This window comes from Aotus nancymaae, unplaced genomic scaffold, assembly GCF_030222135.1.
Source record: "Aotus nancymaae isolate 86718 unplaced genomic scaffold, 86718_ANA_hifiasm-v0.15.2.pri h1tg000131l, whole genome shotgun sequence".
In the NCBI taxonomy this organism is placed as follows: Eukaryota; Metazoa; Chordata; class Mammalia; order Primates; family Aotidae; genus Aotus; species Aotus nancymaae.
Genome location: NW_026988546.1, coordinates 2,607,189 through 2,624,883, shown reverse-complemented (window position 1 = coordinate 2,624,883; position 17,695 = coordinate 2,607,189). Strand labels below are relative to the sequence as shown.

The 17,695-nt window shown below is 46.2% G+C and overlaps 1 protein-coding gene across 14 annotated transcripts in view; it reads right to left on the bottom strand.

Annotated features, from left to right (window-relative positions):
* Nucleotides 1–17,695, bottom strand: part of INPP4A (inositol polyphosphate-4-phosphatase type I A) — a 144,743-nt gene that overhangs the window by 38,693 nt on the left and 88,355 nt on the right. For 10 of the 14 annotated variants that reach the window (XM_021671760.2, XM_064371464.1, XM_064371462.1 and 7 more), the window contains 10 exons: nt 17,211–17,329; nt 14,822–14,938; nt 14,455–14,534; nt 12,876–12,987; nt 11,863–11,953; nt 11,166–11,313; nt 7,387–7,517; nt 5,371–5,475; nt 4,760–4,868; nt 2,471–2,488 (listed from right to left, as the gene is read on the bottom strand). In XM_021671760.2, coding sequence (XP_021527435.2) covers nt 2,471–2,488; nt 4,760–4,868; nt 5,371–5,475; nt 7,387–7,517; nt 11,166–11,313; nt 11,863–11,953; nt 12,876–12,987; nt 14,455–14,534; nt 14,822–14,938; nt 17,211–17,329 — 1,030 coding nt within the window. The remainder of the gene's footprint in view (nt 1–2,470; nt 2,489–4,759; nt 4,869–5,370; nt 5,476–7,386; nt 7,518–11,165; nt 11,314–11,862; nt 11,954–12,875; nt 12,988–14,454; nt 14,535–14,821; nt 14,939–17,210; nt 17,330–17,695) is intronic. The other 4 variants (XM_021671761.2, XM_021671763.2, XM_021671768.2 and 1 more) reach the window with 1 other exon arrangement.

Sequence of the window (17,695 nt, the reverse complement as noted above, 5' to 3'; positions counted from 1 at the left end):
ATAATCCCAGCACTTTGGTAGGCCAAGGTGGGAGGACTGTTTGAGTCCGGGAGTTCAAGACCAGCCTGGGCAACATAGTGAGACCCTGTCTTTACAAAAAATGTAAAAATTAGCCAGGCATGGTAGCTTGTACTTGTGGTTCCAGTTACTTAGGAGGCTGAGGCAGGAGGGTCAACTGAGCCCAGGAGTTTGAGGCTGCAGTGAGTTATGATGGTGCCAGTGTACTCCAGCCTTGGTGACAGGGCAAGACTCAGGCTCCAAAAAAAGTGGGGAGTGGGGGAAGAATCTTCCCAGTCCCCCAATATTTAGAGAACATATGTAAAATGTGCTGTATGTAGATCTACTACTGTGTAAAAAGGTGACTGTGTATTCTTCAACAAATATATACCCTCTGCCCAGGCCAAGAGAAAAGCACCACCCTATACTTGCCCTGTGTTCTCATAAGTCATGTTTAATGATGGTACCTGGGACTCATGCATGGGACATACATGGCAGGGGCAAGAAAAGGCAAATTTCAAAGAGGTGGTGTTTAGGATGAGGAGGAAAATACAAGCATGTGTGCTCAACTACCTAGTTTTAAAAACCAGGAGGCCATATGAAGGCGATAGGATGGAGGTGTAGACATGAAGCCCAGGGGCAGCCCCAAAAGGCAGTGTCCTAGGTATGGCCCTTGGACTTTGCATTAGGTCCCTACCCCAGACCTGGACCTACCCAGAACTGCGGTCATGGGCTAAACTGAAGATGCCACAAGAGTATAAGAGTGGTGTCTTGTAGCACTGGCCAGGAACTGCTGGTAACTGCTGAGCAACAGTCACTCTGAATATTAGAAGAGCAGGATCACCTCTGCAGAGGCTGAGCTCCCTGAAGCTGGGTTCTGTAAGGGCAGGAGGATTGGGAGGCTGGGTCCTCTCCGCCTGGGATTTAGCCCCTCACAGTCTCCAGGCAGGGACCCTCCTTCTGCTTATAACCCTCTGCACTCCATTTCCTCCCCGCTTCAGGGACAGTCTTGTATATGGGGAGCAGGGAGCAGACGGGGAAGGGGTAACCAGGCCCGGATTGGGCTATGGAGGGTCCTCAGAGGGAACTCAGGAACTAAGAAAAGTTCCCCAGGAAGAAGAGTCAACCCGAAACACCTGAGTTGGGATTTACCAAGGAGCAGGCCTTGGGGGCAGCTGGGCCTTTGGCTCTCCCCTCCCATTCCCCTTCCTCTGCACCCCTAGACTCAACCCCCAAGTACTTTATTTGTCTTGTTATGGGAAAGATCAGGCCTTGAAAGAGGCCCCAGTAGAGAAAGTCAGGGAGGGGAGGCTGAGAGACCACTTCCACAGAAGTAGCCTGGGTCTCCTCCATTAGAGAGGCAGGTGCAGCAGCAGCAACCATCCCTAGATGCCCTCCTCCCTCCCTTATACCTCAAGTACCCCCAGGGAAAAGGACCCCCAGGGGGAATCTGAGATGCCTCAGCCCCATGGGTCTCAGGCTCTGAGGTAGCAGCATTTCTGGAGGGGCTAAAGGTGCTTCTGAATAAAGCACCACTGTAGAGCCCATGTTATGGGCCTGGGGCAGCAGCAAGGAAGCCCAGGCAGCAGACACCGCAGTTTCTAACTGCCATCTAATTATCTGATGGAAAAAGTCACTCAGTTGTATTAAATGTTGGTTTGCACCCACCCTGAGGGATAAAACTTACCCCAGTAACAGTGTTATTAAAATCTGCACAAATTAACGAGTATCATGAAGATGTAGGCTGGCTTCATTCATACCAGAGGTAATAGTGAAGTGAAAACTGGAAGGCCACAAGATTCCTGTATAAGAACACAGAGCCGGGCGCGGTGGCTCACGCCTGTAATCCCAGCACTTTGGGAGGCTGAGGCGGGTGGATCACGAGGTCAAGAGATCGAGACCATCCTGGTCAACATGGTGAAACCCCGTCTCTACTAAAAATACAAAAAATTAGCTGGGCATGGTGGTGCGTGCCTGTAATCCCAGCTACTCAGGAGGCTGAGGCAGGAGAATTGCCTGAACCCAGGAGGCAGAGGCTGCGGTGAACCGAGATCGCGCCATTGCACTCCAGCCTGGGTAACAAGAGCAAAACTCTGTCTCAAAAAAAAAAAAAAAGAAGACAGAAAGGAGTTCCCAGCTGCACCCAGAGGCTGACATGAGAACCCAGCACCCAGTGGCTTCCTGGGTCGGGCCCTTCCTCTTCCTGAGAGAAAGAGAACTAGGTCCTTTCTCAGAGTGAGCACAGCAACACCCAGCTGCCAAGTTTTAAAGGTAAAACAGCAGACTGGAGATTGGCTATTCATTATTAAAGAACATTGCAGTTGGAAGAGAGAACTGTCTATGAGGTGTGTAACTAGGAACCATGGCAGCACCGTGGGGGAAGCCGGCACGAGGCGGGGTGGGGATGGCACAAGCTTTCTCTGCATGAGGGTGAGACCCAAACAGACACTCTCTCCACAGACAGAAAACTCACCAACACTCCTCAAAACTGCTAAAGAAAAGAACCAAAATGAAATATTAGCAGTTCGTTAGCAAATACCAAATGCAAAAACAAAAAATTAAAAAGCCATGTTATTTTTTGTCAAAATACTTAACTTTGTTTGTTGAGGTCCCAACTACAGGGATGACTACAATTATGAGCCCAATGTGCTTATTCCTTAGAGCAGCGTCACTACCTGTACTCAAGCGCCAGGGAGACAACCCACCTCAGGCCAAGTTACCTCTACATTTAAAGGAACGTTCAAATCATGAAAAACATATCTATAAGCGTCTTGATGGCATTAGTAGGAAATCAAATAGAAACTTATATATTTGAAAAATACTAAAGAGGTATTAAGAAATAAATTCTAAAGTTAACATGCAGAGTTATCAGGAATCAACACTCCAAGCCCCCTGGGAAAAAGACATCCAGGAGGCCCCCTTCTTGACTGGCCACACAGAGTGACTGTGCGTCCTCCTTCAGGGCCCCAAGCCATCTCAAGCTGCACGCTCACACTCTCCACAGGGCAACATGCAATGGAGCAACAGACACGCTTTCTGGCTGGCTGTGCAGAGCTGTGGTGGGCACAGGAAGCTGCATCTTATTCCTATTTCCCAAAGGGACACTGGAGTCAGCGAATCCTAAGGCAGGTCTGGTTACCTGGTTTGTCTGCTTAGGGAAGTGCCCTTGGGAATGAATCAGGCTCAAGTAGGTTGTCTGGGGGCCTGAATTCCCCTTCCCCGTTTATCCTCCCATATCCAGGACTGACTAGGCTCTGGGCTGGCCCCAAGTAGCCTGTACACATATCGGAATGGTGACTTCTCACAGGGCATGCTCTTCTGTTCCCTGTTAAGCCATCCAGCCTTGTCCATCATCAGTGATGCCCCTAGCTGCTTCTCTGACCCACTCAGCCACTGATCTGACCTTTCGCCTCCTTCCTGCTCCAGTCCAGAGTCAGTTTTCTCAAATCAGGTCCTGACTCCCAGCCACAGCAGCATAGTCAGGTGCCAACCACCAGCTCCATGGCATGAACCAGAGCTCTTGGCCTGACCATCCACAGGATTCTCATGATGCTCCCTGGGCCTTTGCTCACCTTCCCTCAAGCTGTTCCATGCTTGCTTGCTGAGTCTGACCCTCCCCTCCCCAGCCCACATGCTGCAAAGGCTGTCGAGGGATGTCTCTACTTGTTCCTTCCTACCTCAGACATCACTCTGCAGTCCCACCTCTTCTCCTGGCCCTTCTGATGAACTGCCTGCTCTTAACTCATTCCATCCTGTCAGAACCCTGCTCTAGCACTGTCTTCCTCTCATTCACCTTACCTCACCCACTTCTGTCTTTCCTATAAGCCCAAACACATGCTAAGTCATAATTATTCTCCCTAAACCAGAGACCTCATGCTACTTCCTCTATTCTGCAGTCACAGTCCAAGGACCTTATTGGTCATCTAGACTCATCACCCCCACTTCCTGAGTCAATGAAATCTTCACAGGTGATGCTCTGGAAGATCATCAATGCCTCCTGCACATCTAACACAACAGCTTGGGTTTATTTTTGGCTCTCTCCCTCCCACCCCTGGGGGCTGGGTGGATGCCTTGCTCCATGTACCCCAGCATCCTCAGCATGCTTATTTAGGGCTTGCTGACTTGTCTACTCCCAAGCAAGGCCCTAAGCCCCTAGAACCAGGCCTAGATCTGCTGGGCGCTGTAGCCCTGGTCACAGAGCAGGCTGGCAGCAAGGCTAGCCCTCTGACTTAGCTCTCCTCCCCTGGCACCATGCACCTGGCCACATTTCACCACATGCACTGCTTCTGCCATGTCTTTGTCTGAAATGACCTTCACTACTCTCACTACCTGGAAATTTCCTGCTCAGGACAGTAGCTCTGTACAGCCACCTGAATCTTTTAAAAACTGGGAATGTTTATCAATGCTGTCTTCTAGGAAACAACGTGCTCCAGGCTTGATGCTTCAACTGACTGGCCAGGGACTCTAAAGGACACTGAGCCAGCAGAGTCCACACAGGGTGGCTGCCTGGAGCACCGCTTCTGAGGTGGATCAAACCCACTTCTCATTTTGCAGGACAGGACCATTGATCCAGTGTCCTCATCACCCACCCTCAGTCACACACGCACAGAGCAGCACAGGCTCCATAAGGCAGCTCCTTCCGCCACGCAAAAGCAGGTCAGATGGCTGGATGTTTTAGTGGTCTTATTATGATTTATTTTAAACTGAGAAAAGAAGCATCAGAAAGCTGTACAAGGACCATGAATCCTCTCTGGCTACTTACTGTTTCTTGGTCTCTTCAAATTTGTGCAGCTTTTTGCGGAGACCTCCTGACTTAAAACCTTGGCAGTGTGCTGCTGGCGCCCCGATGGTAACGATGTCGTAGTTCTGATCTGAATGACAGAAAGCTCTCCTCCATTACTCTGGGCTCAGGCCTGTGGACGAGCCAGCTACAGGGATATGTACACAAGTCTGGAGTCCTGCCCCTCCAGCCCACTGCCATACAGTCTTTGGTTCCCCTGATCCCACAGCCCAGGCTGCCCAAGGGTCTGCTGGAGCCCAGTGCCATCACCTCAGCAAAAAGGGGTTCAAAACGTTTCAAGTGGAGCCACATGGGCTGCAGGAAGCCACCCAGCAACTCCTGTTTGCATCCCACCTTGGGAAGAATGGCCAACAGACAATTTTCTGCCATGGAAATACAAAGGGAAGCTGGAGGGAGGAGAGACAAAAGGAAGGGGTGTGGGCTCTTAAGAAAACTGCCTTGTGACAAATCTCTCCTCTGAGCCACCCAGAACACACAGGGAAATTGGCAGACGTGGGGCACTCAGAGACCAAGTACCCAGAGAGAAAAGCAGCAAAATGTGATTCAGCAAGAGGGGGCAGAAAAAGAGGTACCTGATCCTCCATCGTCTTGAACTCTCATCCTTTGTATGTGCAAGTTTGTGGGAACAAATTCTAATTTTTTATCTGCTTTCAAACTGCTTGCTTTAAATGAGGGCCCTAAGAAATGGAATAGAAGAAGATAAAGGCCATCAGCATGCATGCTGCATTCAGGAGTTGCAAGCAGAAAATGGAATTCAGAGGATGCTGTGCATATAAGTAGGTATGTATCGGCAGTGACCTAGAAGGTTCTAAGTTGCCATAAGCACATTTCATTTCCATGTGGCAGATGGGTGAGATGTCAAGGGCAGCCCACTGGCCAGGAAGCTGGTTCTGGGTGTTCAGGTGGTGAATGGTGCCAGGGAGAACCAACTTCAAAAGGCTATGGTAACAATGCTCTGCCTTCAGTGACTCAGCTCTCTACTGAGAGATCTGACACAAAAAATGTGATTCTGTGCAGCACAATGTCAGCATTACCATAATAAGCAAAGGGGTCCATGCCAGAGACTGCCTGCTCTGACTCCAGAGACTGCCATCGTCAAAGAACTAAGAATTTAGTTTGGCTAGTGCAATACATCTCAACTCCTGAAAGTGATCAAGAGGGCTTCTCATACCCACAGGCCCATCAAGACGAACAAATGCAATACAGCATTGATTCCAGCCTTCTGACACACAAACTTCAATATGTTTCCCTGTTAACACTTGGTTGGTTAAGGAGGCTGGACACCATTTTATAACAAATATCCACAATCTTGTTTCTATATTCAGAATCTATAACTAAATTAAATGGAGAATCACATGCCTACAAAATAAAGGGATTATGAATTAAACTGAAAACAAGAAGAGTGGAAGAAATAAAGATTTTATCTAGTGAAAACCATCAACTAATACAGCTAGCATATGAATCGCAGACCAGCCACTGTGTGTCTCCAGTTTGCCACAGGAGATGTTTTCTATGGCCTGATACCTAGGGTGCAGTCCAGAGACTGCAACATGAGCATCCGAGAGCCTGTGAGAAGTGCACAATCCCAAACTGCCAATTTAACACAATTCTCAAGGGATCCGGGTGCACACTGACATCTGAGAAGCTCTGCTCTAGAAAACTCAAGGTTGTGTGGGTTTCATACTTTCCCAGGTAAGAGCCATCAAGCATGGGTGAGTCCCTCAGTTCCTTCCTGGGCAAATGCTGCCGTTTCTCCTAGTCAGACCCTCTCTTCAGACTCACATCAAGCCTAGGCAACACCGCCTTGTCAGTCCTGCATTTGGCTTCTTCTCTTCCAAGTTCATAGACAGGTTCATATGTTCTGTGTCAAAACCAGATTAAGGGCTTATGGTTGTCCTTAAACCCTGAAATTCCATTATGTAGAGGAATCAAAGGGAAGAATCCAAAAATTGAGAATAATTCCAAATGCTAAAGCAATATATAGAGTAATGAAAAACCAAAAAATTCATTCCACTTGGAATAAAAAAGGAACAAGAACAGATTTCTGAATCTGCCCTGAGAGCATTTTGAAAATCAAATGGCAGCTTTCAAGAAGAAACGGTGAGGTGTTCATTCACATTCCACTGTTTTTTGAGCCTTAAAATACAGAGTTCCCCCTTGATGATTTATATGTTTAATAAAAGTTATCATTTACTCTTTAAGCTGGGAAATCTTGAAAACTGCTTTGTTTCAAGGTGAGGGCCTACATCCTTTTGGTCACTGTACTGACATTAGTTCAAGATGAAGAAATAACATGAACCAGCAATAGCCCGTGATTTCACCTCCCCTAGATTTCATTCTACAGTGGCTGTTTTGGTAGATGACACCACAGGGGTCTCTTCACTGCAATTCACAGATTTGTCTTTTTAATTAAGATCAGAAAAACCCATATTTGAAAGAATTCACACCTACATGAGAAGTTATTTTTAAAAATCCATTAAAGTGTCTGTCAGTGGGAATGTGTAAGTGACCCTGTGTTCCAGATCTCTGGCCGGGAAAGCAGAGTGAGTAAGTGAGTGCGTGTGGTGATGGGATGGGGATGCACCCACCTTTGTACTGATGGAGGTCGGTCAGGTTCTCCTGGTATGTGAGGATGATGGTCTGGTACTGGGTAACAATTTGGCGCCGGAGGCTCTCCCAGCAAGGTGACAGTTCCCCCAGCTCCTCCAGCTCACACACTCTGCAAGCAAGACAGAGATGCATCAGGCTGTGGGCTAACTGGTTTCCCTGGAGAGCCCCAAGAGGCCTACCCAGGACAACAGCATTTGCATGGGAAGTATCACAGATGCCCAGGGTGGGCCAGGACAATGGTTACACTGGCCATCTAAAGAGAAACTGGGTGGGAGGGGAGGACAGACAGCTACATGAAAGGCAGACCACTGACCACGCGAAAGTGTGTCTAGAGAAGCTTTTCACAGGAACTCAGTCGAATGTTTAAGGGAGACTATGTGGAGGTGGGGACAAGGTGACAGGCTGCTGGTGAGATTTGCCCTGGCACTCTGGAGACCTGCAGGTGACCTCAAGCACAGGCTCAAACCACAGACCACCTGAGTCTGGGCTAAACAATGTGTGATCCTCCCAGAACAGAGAGGACTGCAGGCTTGAGAGTAACTGGCCTGGGCCACTTCCCCTAGGAGGCTATCAGGACAGCATTTCTCATGGCCTCCCAGGTTGTCCTGAGGTGTGGGCCCTCTGCCCTCCTCCTGAGAAAGGAGCTATAGAATCTAAAACCACTCAGCTGTAGCCTAGTGGTGGCACCTCAGCAGCGGAGTCCCACAAATCGTGCTGCAATCACAAGCCCTTCTGTCTCACTGCTGTCCTTTTTGGGTATGGGACAAGGACTATGGGAGCTGGCACCTCTGGCTATTCTTCCTTCCATGTCTATGTAAGAGAGGAGCTGTCTGAACCTAAAAGTGGCCCGCTGTGTCATTGTGGATGAAATCAGGCCTGATCTTGTCTTTATGTGTGTGTGTGACAGAGGCACAAGGTAACAGAAGGGGGAAGAGGTAAGAGGAGGGAGAAGAGAAGAAAAAGAGGAACTGTTAACTCAAAAAAAAAAAAAAGCTGTATAAAAACTGAAATATAAATTCCTTAGCTCAGCAATGAAGAATAGCTACACAATCATAACAGTGAAATCACAAGACGGATTTAAAAACAAAAAGGATAACCAAATTAGGAAAATGGGGACTGGGAAGGTATAAAAGGCCAAACCCTCAGCATAGAAAATTGGTAGCTAATCCCTGAAACTGATTAATGAAGAGAACTTTTTACATATATATTTAGAAATGTATCAGTAAACACTAAAACTCTCAAAAAGTGATTGTTTCTGGGAAGTGGATCAGAAAGTAAAGCCCCAAGAGTTATGTTTTTAGTTAAAAACCTTTCAGCGCTATTTGGTTTTTTTATACTGCACTCATGTTTTCCTTTGAGAAAGAAGAAAAGCTAAATTTTAGAAAAGTTCTTAGGAAATCTAACTTGTCTAAATTGTTTTAAAAAGCTGTACCATTTAATTATTATTAAAACAGCAAAGGACACCCAGAGCAGGGCTATGTGGTCAGCCGGCCCCATGGCCTCAGGCCACTCTGAGAACAGCAGCTTTGTGTGCCAGGCTGCTGCTAGCTACTCTCTCTAGAATGTGTCTGCCCTGTGTTCATGTGGCTGTTTTCTACGCTTCAGGTGTCAGCTTAATGTCATCATCTCACAGAGGCCAGCCCTGATCACGCTCTTTCTTCTCACAGCTCCCTTTTCACTTCCAGCACACACTGAAGCATCTGGAGTTCCTGTGTGAGGTTCCCAGTTCTGTTTCTGACCAACCCCCACGTAAAGCTCACCAAGAAGCCTCCCACACCGAGAACAGTGCCTGACGTGGTTGTTGCTTTAAAAAAAAAAAAAAAAACCCATGAACTAAAGCACTTGTTAAATGAATCAACTCTTGGCCAGGCACAGTGGTTCATGCCTAGAATCCCAGCTTTTTGGGAGGTCAAGGTGGGAGGATTGCTTGAGGCCAGGAGCTGGGGACCAACCTAGGCAATATACCAAGACCTTGTCTCTACAACAAATGAAAAAATTAGCTGGGCATAGTGGTGTGTGCTTGTAGTTCTATCTGCTCAGGAGGCTCAGGAGGCTAAGGTAAGAGGATGGCTTGAGCCCAGGAGTCTCAGACTGCAGTGAGCTACGATGGTGCCACTGCACTCCAGCCTCGGTGACAAAGCAATACCATCTCAAACAAAAAAAAAAAATGAAAAAAACCCTTTAAAATTATAACATACCATGTAATGGGAAACTGAAACATGAAAACTGAAGATATATGGAAAAGTAGATTGTCACTATGTAAATATAGACAAATATGGGCAAAGCTGAAAGAAAATTTTTTAAATTAACTATTAAAAATATGTGCATAGAGAAAGCAATTGGCAAAATATTAACAATTGGTGATTTTATATGAAAAGTACATAGGTGCTCACTGCATTATTCTTGACCTTTAAGTTTGATTTTTTTTCCCAGATAAAATATTTAAACAAAATAATTCTTTGAAAACAGCAGGATTCTGGCTGCCTTGCTTTCTTTCATGCTTCTGTTATATTGTGTTTATAATTAACATCATTTTAGGACCAGGAGAAATGACAATCTGAGACTATCCCCAAAGTTCCTGTGTTGGAAATTTCATCCTGAATGCCACAGTTTTGAGAAGTGGGACCTTTAAGAGATGATGAGGTCATGAGGGTAGAGCCCTCATGAAAGTATTGATGTCATTATCACAGGAATGGGTTGGCTATTGCAAGAATGGGTTATAAAAGTGGGATAAAAGTAAGTTTGGCCTTCTCTCAAGAGCTCTCTTGCTGCCTGATGCCTTCCATCACAGGATGATGCAGCATGAAGGCCCTCACAAGATGCCAGCACCATGTTTTTGGATTCCCAGTCTCCAGAACAAATACATTTTTGATCATTATAAGTTACTCAGTCTCTGGCATTCTGTTATAGCAGCATAAAACTAAACAGAGACAAACAGGAGACATAAGCTGCAGGGCCCCTGTTGGGCCTCTCCTCACCTTAGGACTGACAAGATATGCCCTGGGTTGAGAGATACAGAGGCGTTAAGACCCTTATGACCACAGAGCACTGACAGGCCATACTCAGTCTTCTGGAGCCTTTATCTCTATGGCCCTAGCCCAGAAAACTACTGATCTGGGCAGTTAGGATCAAAGAATTACCAGTTATTTCTAACTTTCTGAAGGACTAGTAAGAGGGGAAAGAAAATAAGACAAGGAAGGCTGGGCATGGTGGTTCACTGTAATCCTAGCACTTTGGAAGACTGAGGCAGGTGAATCACCTGAGGTCAGTAGTTCAAGACTAATCTGACCAACATGGTGAAACCCCATCTGTACTAAAAATACAAAAATTAGCTGGGCATGGTGGTACACACCTGTAATCCTAGCTACTTCTGAGGCTGAGGCAGGAGAATTACTTGAACCCAGGAGACGAAGGTTGTAGTGAGCCGAGATCATGCCACTGCACTCTAGCCTGAGCGACAGAGCAAGACTCTGTCTCCAAAAAAAAAAAAAACGGAAAGAAGAGAAGGGAGGAAGTTTTGAGTGCAGGACACACATCTGGGATCAAGTACACTCTCTTATGAAATCCTTCCACAGCAATCCATGATACCAATGAGCAAAGTGAGGCTTAGACAAGCCAAGGCCACAGAGCTGTAGGGAAAGAGGCTGTGTTTGTAGCCCAGTCTATCTGATGCCAGTGCTCTGCCCACTATATCTCAGAAAGGAAGGGGCACATGACATGGGTATGATGAACAGTCAGTCCTTCCATGTGGCCTCACCTGGCTGCATCTTCCTCTAGTAGGAGCTTCACGAACTGCCGGGGCACGTGCAGGGAGAGCACGCTCTCTGCCATCTGCTCCAAGATCCGCAAGTGGTTACCATCAGTGGTTGGAAACCGGTACATGCGGCAGATGGCACCGCCAAACACTGAAGTGGAATGACAGGGGAGACAGGCTGCATGTGAACCAGCTGCAGACCTGCCTCATGGGTTCTCCTCCCCTGGCCCTCAGGGATGCTGACACCTCAAGTCCTCTCACTGTTCGTCTCATGGGAATTAAAACACTTATACTGAAAACCCACCAAGTGGCTAGGCCTAAACATTTCTTCCCAGCAACATATAATCTTCCTCTCCCAGAACATGTAACTAACTCTAAAGCGCAAGCAGCTGGGGGCAGGGAGGCTGTCAGTCACCAACCCCATGTGAAACAGAAAAGAGTGAGATGAAGCAGGAGCACCCACTTCCTTGGAGTGTTACTAACTCTTTTTATTTTTTAATCCTCTTTCAAGGAAAATTATCAATGTTTTTATACTACCTCTTTATATGCTGCAAAAAGAACACAATGATAAGCAGCAGAGAGAGGTGACAATCAGGGTGCATGGCTGGGACAATCGCAGCAGGTGGGGAGCAAAGGGGACTGTGGGCCCAAGTGGACACTTACAAGAGAAACAAGAGTACAAAAGGAGGAAGCTGTTTACCCGATTTCAGCAAAGTGTCCTTTCGCAATGAAGCATATTTGGATCGGATTCCTAATGCCTCTGTCAAGCTCTCATCAACAGGAAGAACCATCTGATAATGTGTAAGGAAAAGCACAAGAAAACCATGAGACTCAGATGACTCCAGAGGATTTGGCAGAAAAAGTGGCCTAAATACATCATAACAGAACTCTTAAGATGAATATCCACCATTAATTCTACAATAAATATGCTGCCCAAACCACAAAGTAATTCACCTCCCAGTGTGTTGAATCACTTCATGCACACACAATTCTCTAGACATGCATGGTTTCTCAGTCACTTCACCTTGTGTTTCAGTGTTCTGATGTACGAAATGAAAGGAAGAGAATAGATGATGCCAAGGGATATTTCCAGAACTAACATTCTGGGGTTATTTTGGGTAAAATGAGACATCTCCATATTGTACAACAATGACTAGTTACCAGTGTTGGGGCTCTGAAATTAGAATTTTTCTTTCAGTGTCTGTGTGAGAGACTGTGCATGAGAGGGAGTGCAGGAGGGTGTAGCTAGAGCTGGGGAGGAGGACTGGGGAAGAGGGGAGGATGAGAAAAGGTGGGGGTGTGTATCAGGCAACTGCAGGGCATGCATGTGTCTGGGAGAAGAGGGTATTAACAAAACAGGACAGATGACCTGGGTCCTAAATGCCTCTTTGCTCGCCCTCCACACCCCCCAAGTTGCCCCCTGACTGCAGTTCTTCCAGCAGAGCTCTTTCCTGCTCCCTCCTGCCCCCTAGAAGTGGGCAGTGTGGCGCCCAGAACAGAGGCAGGCTCCAAGGCAGCAGGGCCTTACAGGCAGAAGCCCTTTTTCCTGCTTCGAGGTATGCCTGGGGAGAACCGGAGTGTCCATGGGGAGCAGCATCAAGCAGCAGGCTCTGCCCTTTGCTGAGCACAGAGGCTAAGTCCAAGACGGCCACATTTTAACTGATGAATTCCCTTACTCTTTCTAAGGGAGAGGAGGAAAGTGGCAAAACTCACCCTCCCATTGACAGTGTCCACAGACCGGGTCACAGGGGGCCGTTGGTCTGACTTCTCCTCCATCTGCCAGCCAATCACAGTGATGTTACCCACACGGTCACTCTCTGCAGACCTGTGATGCACAATGTGCTTTAATGAGTGGTGCTGCAACTGTGCTTCCTTTCTGCTAAAATGCAAAGCCCTAGCCATCCTGAGTCATCAGGGTCCTGGGGGCAGCAGGGCCGAGCTGGCTGACCAGTCACTGTGTGCACAGGGCTCCTCCCAGGTGAGACAGATGAGGAAACCATGAGACACAGTGGAGGGCTGTCTCTGAACGGACAATGTACCATGAAGCGTGGACGTGCTGGTGAAGTTGAAGGGGCCTCCCTGAGGAGAAGTCAATGCTGTTCCCGAGTTGCTGCCAGTGCCTGGGCTCACCCCTGCCCAGAGGGTAAGAGGGACACATGAGGACTAGAGAACACCTTGTTCTGGCACTGGGCCCCTTCAGTTCCTTCCTACCCCACCCTCAGGTTTATATTAGCCCAAGGCCTAGGCCTGGACTCCAAGAAATAGAAACCAGCCAGGGCTTCCTGAAGCCCTTGAATCCTGGTATGACACCTCAGCCTCAGTCAGCTTCACCCTGACGTCCCGAAGGGTGGCTGATGGCGGCCTGGGCTCATGTGATTCATCCAAGGAGCCTGAGGACACCCTGGAACTTCGGGCTTTCTATTTATGAGGTCTCACTTAACCAGGTTCTAAATTTTTGTGTGGTCCTATCTACTGACCGTTTCCTTTGTGACTTCCTAGCCCTGTCTTCATGCCTATAAAGTCCTTCCCTGCGCTATCTGTTCAATCAGCAGTCACCTTTAGCTCCCTTAAAAAGAATGATGTCCATTTTGTACGTTTAACTCTAACCCAACTAAAGTTAACTCTGACACATTATATAACTAAATATTTTCCTTAAAGCCCTTTCCCTCACATGATCCCTCTCATTTTACCTAAGATTTTACCTTTTTCCTACATCAAGTTCTCTATACAAACTAAGGGCTGCTGCAGGGCTCTTAACCTGTCCACTGATGAGACAGCCAACGCCTGCAACACTGTCTTTACTTACAGTAGCTTCAGAATGTCTCAATATTGCAGGAACTTAATTTTTTGTCAAATTTTCCTTGCTATTTTGGATTATTTTCCCAGATCATAGTTTTCCAGTTTTTACATTATTCTGAAAAAAGAACACCATGTCTGAGTCTTGGTGAGAAGTTCCCCTAAGATGATTTGGAAGGATTGACATCCTGATATCTTTCATCTTTCCATCCAGGGATACAGTAGGGGTTTCCCTTTCATTCACTCATTCCTTCCACAAATATTTATTGAGCACCAGGCACTATTCTAGGTGTCTGGGAAATAGCAGTGAAGCAAATCAGACAAAATTCCCTGCTGTCTGGGAGATTATATTCCACTGAGGAGGGGCTAAATAATGGACAAACACACTTAGTATTATGAAGGGTGCTCTCTCAGTATAGGAAGTGAGTCCTTTCCCCATCTGTCCATGGACCTCATCATTCTAGATCCTTTTGAGGGAATAAAATTAAATACCAACCTTAGTGTTAAATGCAACCTATGATGCCTGTCCTGGAGCAGATCTTTGACAATGAACGTTCCAGAGCCCAGTAAATACATCTGAGGAAGAAAAGGTAAGAGACAGCATTGGTGCACCTGCTTTGCTTCTGATGTAATTACCATTGGCCCCGAGAGTCCAGCTGACTGCTTCCCACAGCACCTCTCACCCTCATGTCAGAAGCCCAATGGAAAAGCTTAGAAAGAAATTTCCAAAAAACAAATGCATTTAGACATGAGTTAACTTGTGAGCCAGTAGTGAAGTCAATCTGTGTTCACCTCTCACTCAAGTGATTACTTAATTTTTTCAAAGGGAAGAAAATCCCACAAACTATAACACATTACTTAACTGTTCCCTGAGATCTATCTTTGACATCATACACGGAGAGTTTGACTTGTGTCATCTGATTGATAAGAGAGTCTTGAAAGAAGGCAATACTGCTTAGAAATATAGGATTGTTGGTTCCCTAGAACAGAAAAGGAAATAAACAGAACACAGGGTTGAATTTTTTAAAAATCTAATTGCTTTTGAAATACACCGACATTTTTCTGAATGAGAAACTAACATTCTCACTGACTTGAGTCAATACAAATGCTAAAGGCAGCTTAAATAAATACATAACCACCCCCCGCAAAAAAAACCCTGCTTTTTAAAAGAGAAAAAAGAAGTCTGACACAGACCTTTACAGATCCACATACAATAAATCAACCCACTGCACAAGCTGTACCTGAGGGCTCATTTCACAGGTTTCACACTCAATAGAAGGAATTTTAAAAAACTGAAACAAGTTGGATGTCCACATGCATTCTTAGTTTTATAACTTAAAGTGTAATACGTATTTGGACCTACTACTTTGGGTTATTCCTTTAAGAGGTACAAACATGCAGATGAAAGAGAAAATGAATGGCTTAAATGGTTTATTATGTATTTCTAGAAGCCCATGTTTGGAATAATTATAAGTCTGACTTTTAAAAAGCTATCATTTTTTTTAGGATCAGCTGCTAGTTTTTAGATTATAGGTGACTATTTCCTGGCAGCTCAGCTGTGTCCTCCAGAGCCCCATAAAACCATACTCTCTCTCTCAGGTACCAGATAACTATCACCGTCGCCATTGCTTGGGCCTCTGGCTCCATTCTCTCTCTGCATATCCAGATCCAGGCAGTCAAGCTGACTGGACAGTTCCACCTAGGTGGACTGTTGGGGCCTCACCCAACTCACTTCTCCCTCTACCCATCCTTGGCTAAGGCCATCTCTGACTCCTTTTCCAAGCAGGCTAAAAGCCCAGGTGTTCACTTTCCAAGCAGGCTAAAAGCCCATGCCTTCTTCTCTGTTGTTTTCAGCCACCCCAGTGATCACGAACTCCTCTTGCAAGGTCCACCTCCAGAGTCTATGTCATATGCTCCTTTCTTTCCATACCCACCCCTTCCGACTCCCAGTCCCACAAATGACTGCCCTGTACTCATCTGGTCAGGTGACTCCCCTGCACAGAAGCCTACACTGGCTCACTACCACCTGCTGATAAACTCCATGGCCTGGCCTTCCAGTCTTTCTTTCCTTGCTCTCCTACTTGTGCCTTTCACACACCAACCAGGATACGGTTAGACCCCAAATCTGTATGATGCCTTCCCTATGGTCACACATTTGCATAACCACAACAGAATTTTGGCATGCTCTTCATGTGTGGTCCCCAGACTGGCTACCTGGGCATCACTTGGAAGCTTGCAAGTAATGCAGTCTTGAGCCCCACCCCAGACATACTGAAGCAGAATTCCATGAAGCCCCACCCTAGGAAGCCTGCTCTGAACTCCAGAGCCAGATAGGATCCCAGCCTCTTGGTACTCTCCTCACCTTCCTACTATTCTAACACTTCCCATACTCTGCTGTGCATAGGGGCAGCCATATTCATTTCTGCCTTCCCAACCACCAGTTGGTCAATTCCTCAGGGCAGAGACTGTGTGCCCTGATGGGCTCTGTATCATCCACAATGCCTGACACTATGCTAGATGTGTAGACAGCACTCAACAGACGCTTAGAAAGCAGATTTGTTGACATGAACTTGGAAATGAGTTTCTAAGAGACTGAAAGGGTGGGCTAGCTTCCAAGATGCACAACTGGTGAAAAAGAAGAAATGCAGTTTAAGTTTGATAATTCTTCACTTTACAAATAAAACTCTGCAGAATCTCATGCCAGTAACTCCTACACTTAGTGTTATAACTTATGTAATGTGCTTGATGATCTAAAAGGATTTTACAAAATTCCCTCCATAAATGTGTATTATGTAATTTAGTGGAAAAAGTAAACATATGACACAAAACTCAAAAGGCTGTAAAAACAAAAACCAACAAAAACAGGGGTATGTCTGGACAAGAAGGTGGTTAATAGTTAATACTCTTCTAAGCTTTGATTAATGAGCACAACTCTCCCAAAGCAGCAGCCAATTGGAGGTGACGAGAAGGAATTAGGTCTTACCTCTTACAAGGCAATAAGGCTTACAGGATCATTGTTTAAAAATAAGCTGTCAATAGTTAATCAATAACTATAAAGGATATGGCAAATATAAATGCTACCCAGATGAGTAAATGTGATGAAAAATATCAATGTACTGAAAACCCACGGGAAAATAGCAACAACTCAGGTAAATATGGCTTCAACTACAGCTGCACACATAACTGAACATCACGAGAGACACCACTCGAGCATATCCCACAGCCCCTCAAAGAGGGACCAGCAGCACCCACCTCAATGATTTCCGTCTGTGCATGCTTCGTCCAGAATGCCTGAGGAGGGGTGGTGACACTCACTGCAACAAAACTATTTGGCTTTCGATCTAGCGATGGAGTATGCAGCTCACTGCAAGCTACAGAATCAAGATGGGAAAGAAACAAATCCTTTAAAACTAGATTCTCATCAGTTCTCTGTTCCAAACACACTCAAAGAAAGCAAAAAAAGTAAATGACAATCAAAGAAATGATACGGTCACATCGTCAGTTGTCACAGGGAGATGATTTTTTTAAATCTGTAACAATCCCTTTTCACGCCCCCTCCGTGCCACCCTCCGAGACAGCACTGCCATAACTGCAGTGAATGGCTGTACTGACAGGGGCTTCCCATGTCCATGGAGTGGAACACAAAGCTAGAAATCTCATGTAGGTCCAATCCTTCAAGTCTGACCTCAGTAACTATTCCAACTCTAACCAACTAAGTATAGGAGCCAGAGTCTATG